At 40.7% G+C, this 2,887-nt stretch overlaps 1 protein-coding gene across 1 annotated transcript in view; it reads left to right on the forward strand.

The window, feature by feature from the left end:
* Positions 1-2,887, forward strand: part of RCOR1 (REST corepressor 1) — a 206,501-nt gene that overhangs the window by 191,123 nt on the left and 12,491 nt on the right. Inside the window, exon 8 of the mRNA XM_006839536.1 lies at positions 1,160-1,354. Within this exon, the coding sequence (XP_006839599.1) occupies positions 1,160-1,354 (195 nt within the window). The remainder of the gene's footprint in view (positions 1-1,159; positions 1,355-2,887) is intronic.

Here is a 2,887-nt window from a genome sequence, read left to right on the forward strand (position 1 = left end):
GCAGTCTTAAGAACATTGTTAATATAAGTATTAAAACTACCTAAGATTACAAGTAGAATAAAATGTAGCTAATGTGTGGCTTCTAACTTTTAATAAAAAGATACTAAAGTGTAGGAGAGTCACAGATCTAAAGTAAAAAGGGATACTAATAAAATCATGAATAAATCAGAGAATGATTTAACAAGAGACAAATTTAACTAGGGGTCTGTGCATAGAAATAACTTTGCGGCTCTGCCATGCAAAGAAAATAATTCATCGTAGCTCTGCTAAAACAATGAATTCTTCTATGCCCAGGTTTCCCCATGTCCCATTGATTTAATTCCTCAATTAATATGTCTCAATTTATTTATTTTAATTCCTTAATTAATTATGGCCCTGGCCATTGCATTGTCTTTTTATCTCATTATTTTTAAATATGAAGGAAAAACCCGAACATCTTTTCAGCAACATCGGCAAATGCTGGCACAAGATGAGATTATAAACAATTGCAAAAATACCTTAAAATGGTTACCAGTAAAACTTAAATTTTTTTCTTGCCAAGAATTTAATTGCATTTTATTTCTGGAGGTTTTCTGCTGTTAGAGAAAATTTAAACACAAAAAAAGTAGTCGTCATCTATTTTTAAATGACAGCATGTGTGTTCTGGAGCAAATTGCATCAGTTGCTATGGACGCTAAGTGCTACCCAGAAAGAAAGGCTGTGTAAAGCCAGGGCGTCACAGGGAGGCTCCTAGTTAACCACTGTTTTCTTTCTGGGGCCAGCTGTCTAGCTGCATGGCTAAGGATTGTTAGGATAAAGCAGTTCCCTATCAAAAACGAGAATCAACTTTAAAAAAACACCTTACAGAGCCACACACCTTACCAGAGAAAAATACTGTGGTGTGGTGTTTTGTTTGGTTTTTTTCCTTCCTATATTGTGATGGGAAGCCAAGAATGCTTGTCCTGTGCCCTGGTTGAGTTCTTACAGTAGATAGAGTAAATGTGTATGGGCAAAGTTCAATAGTGCTCTGCCTCTTAACAGCCTGTTATAATTTGTAAGTGATAATAATATTTGTCTTACATTGCTTGTAGTCATGTTACAGAAATATACTTACAACTGTTCCTTTGACGTGAAGTTTCATTTTTTAGAGATTCATTAATCAAATATGTGTATCACACAGGTGCCCCCAACTGAGACAGTTCCTCAGGTCAAAAAGGAAAAACATAGCACACAAGCTAAGAACAGAGCAAAAAGGAAACCTCCGAAAGGGATGTTCCTTTCTCAAGAAGATGTGGAGGCTGTTTCTGCCAATGCCACCGCTGCGACCACGGTGCTGAGACAGCTGGACATGGAGTTGGTGTCCATCAAACGACAGGTGGGTTCCTGTCAGCCCAGCCCCAGCTGGCATCGCCACACACCCCAAAGTACGATCTTTCTCCATGATTTCCAAAGGCCGCTTTGTTTATAAGGAACGAACAGAAAATAGTGGGTACTGGCCCATTGTTTTTGTTTTTTGTTTTTTATTAGCCTTTAAATTGACATATTTTATGTTTGGATATTCCATTATTTTTTCATTCTAATTTTCCACAAACTTTTTGAATCTCTGTTGTATAGCTGAAGGATGTTTCACAAAGTGGATATATCCAAGTAACCCTCCATCTGATTCAAGTAATGGAAGATTGTCCCCAAAGTCCACCTACCCTCTGCAACCCGCTCAGCCCTCAACAACTGTTAACAACACTTTGGAAGCCCCATTGGCTGCCCCTCTGCTTCCAATGCCAAAAGCCAGACCAACTGCCCACGGGTCGGTTCCAACTCACAGCAGCCCTGTGTAGGAATGGTCCTTACTTTTTATCTGATTGCATAATAACCTTTAAAGTGGAAATTAAACCTAGTAGCCAGGTACTGTCCTTTGATTAGTGTGTGTCCTCTGTCTCGTCAACCCACAGAGCACATTGTGGGTTGATGGTTTACTGGTGGATTTTGCTGCTTTTGACTTGTTTTTCTTGACGGTTCCATTGGAAAGTTACATTGAAGGCCAACTGTCATTTCGCAGTTAAGATGAATGGGGTCTGTGGCTCTGTCTTTCCTCGCGTTTCAGATGACAGCACAGACTAGGGCCACAGAGTCAGGTGATCAGCTTCTGAGCTTGGCTACTGGCCCAGCTGCTCTCTAATCTTAAGAGAATTGTGCCGGGGTCTGGCCTCGACAAGGGGGTGAGTACACGAAGTTGGGGTGTCTGGCGATGTTAGAGAGAGAGAGAGAAAAACAGACACAAAGAAGACAGACACACAGGTTTGATGCAAGTTGCCAGACAGACTGCTTGGTGGCAGACATTGCACACAAAACTAACTCTGGGTGGGATGTCTGGAGAGGCGAGAGAGAAAAGAAACACTCGGGAGACCAGAGTGGATGCAAAACCGGCAGACAGACTCTCCATGGCCCTGCAAGCAGTAATGCATGCGGGCTTGCTTCAGTCTGTGTCCGTCTTTTATTTCAGGAAGGGACCTTACACAAAGGAAGGAGGGGATTATTAAGACATGGTATAGAAGTGAAATGTGATTAATCATTCAGAACAGGACAAAATGATTTATAGGAACAAATTTCTAAAACATACATCACAAATTGTCTTGATAATCTAACATCCTTAATTTTCCAGAAATTCAAGCAAATTTATATAGTACTTTTCAGGTTCGAATCCCAGGGCAGCAGCTCAAGGTTTCTCAAGGCTAATTAACATACCTATAGCACCTAATCTTCAACGGGTAAAGGTGAAAAGGATTTCAAAAGGTCTGAAGAAAGTCAAGCTGTTTGAAATACCTGGCTGAAGCTTTCAGGAGGAAGGAGAACATATAGGTCAAACTGATTAAACCCAGGGTGGTCCGAGGGAGTTGCCACCATTGTCCTT

This window comes from Chrysochloris asiatica, unplaced genomic scaffold (assembly GCF_000296735.1).
Source record: "Chrysochloris asiatica unplaced genomic scaffold, ChrAsi1.0 scaffold00025, whole genome shotgun sequence".
In the NCBI taxonomy this organism is placed as follows: domain Eukaryota; kingdom Metazoa; phylum Chordata; class Mammalia; order Afrosoricida; family Chrysochloridae; genus Chrysochloris; species Chrysochloris asiatica.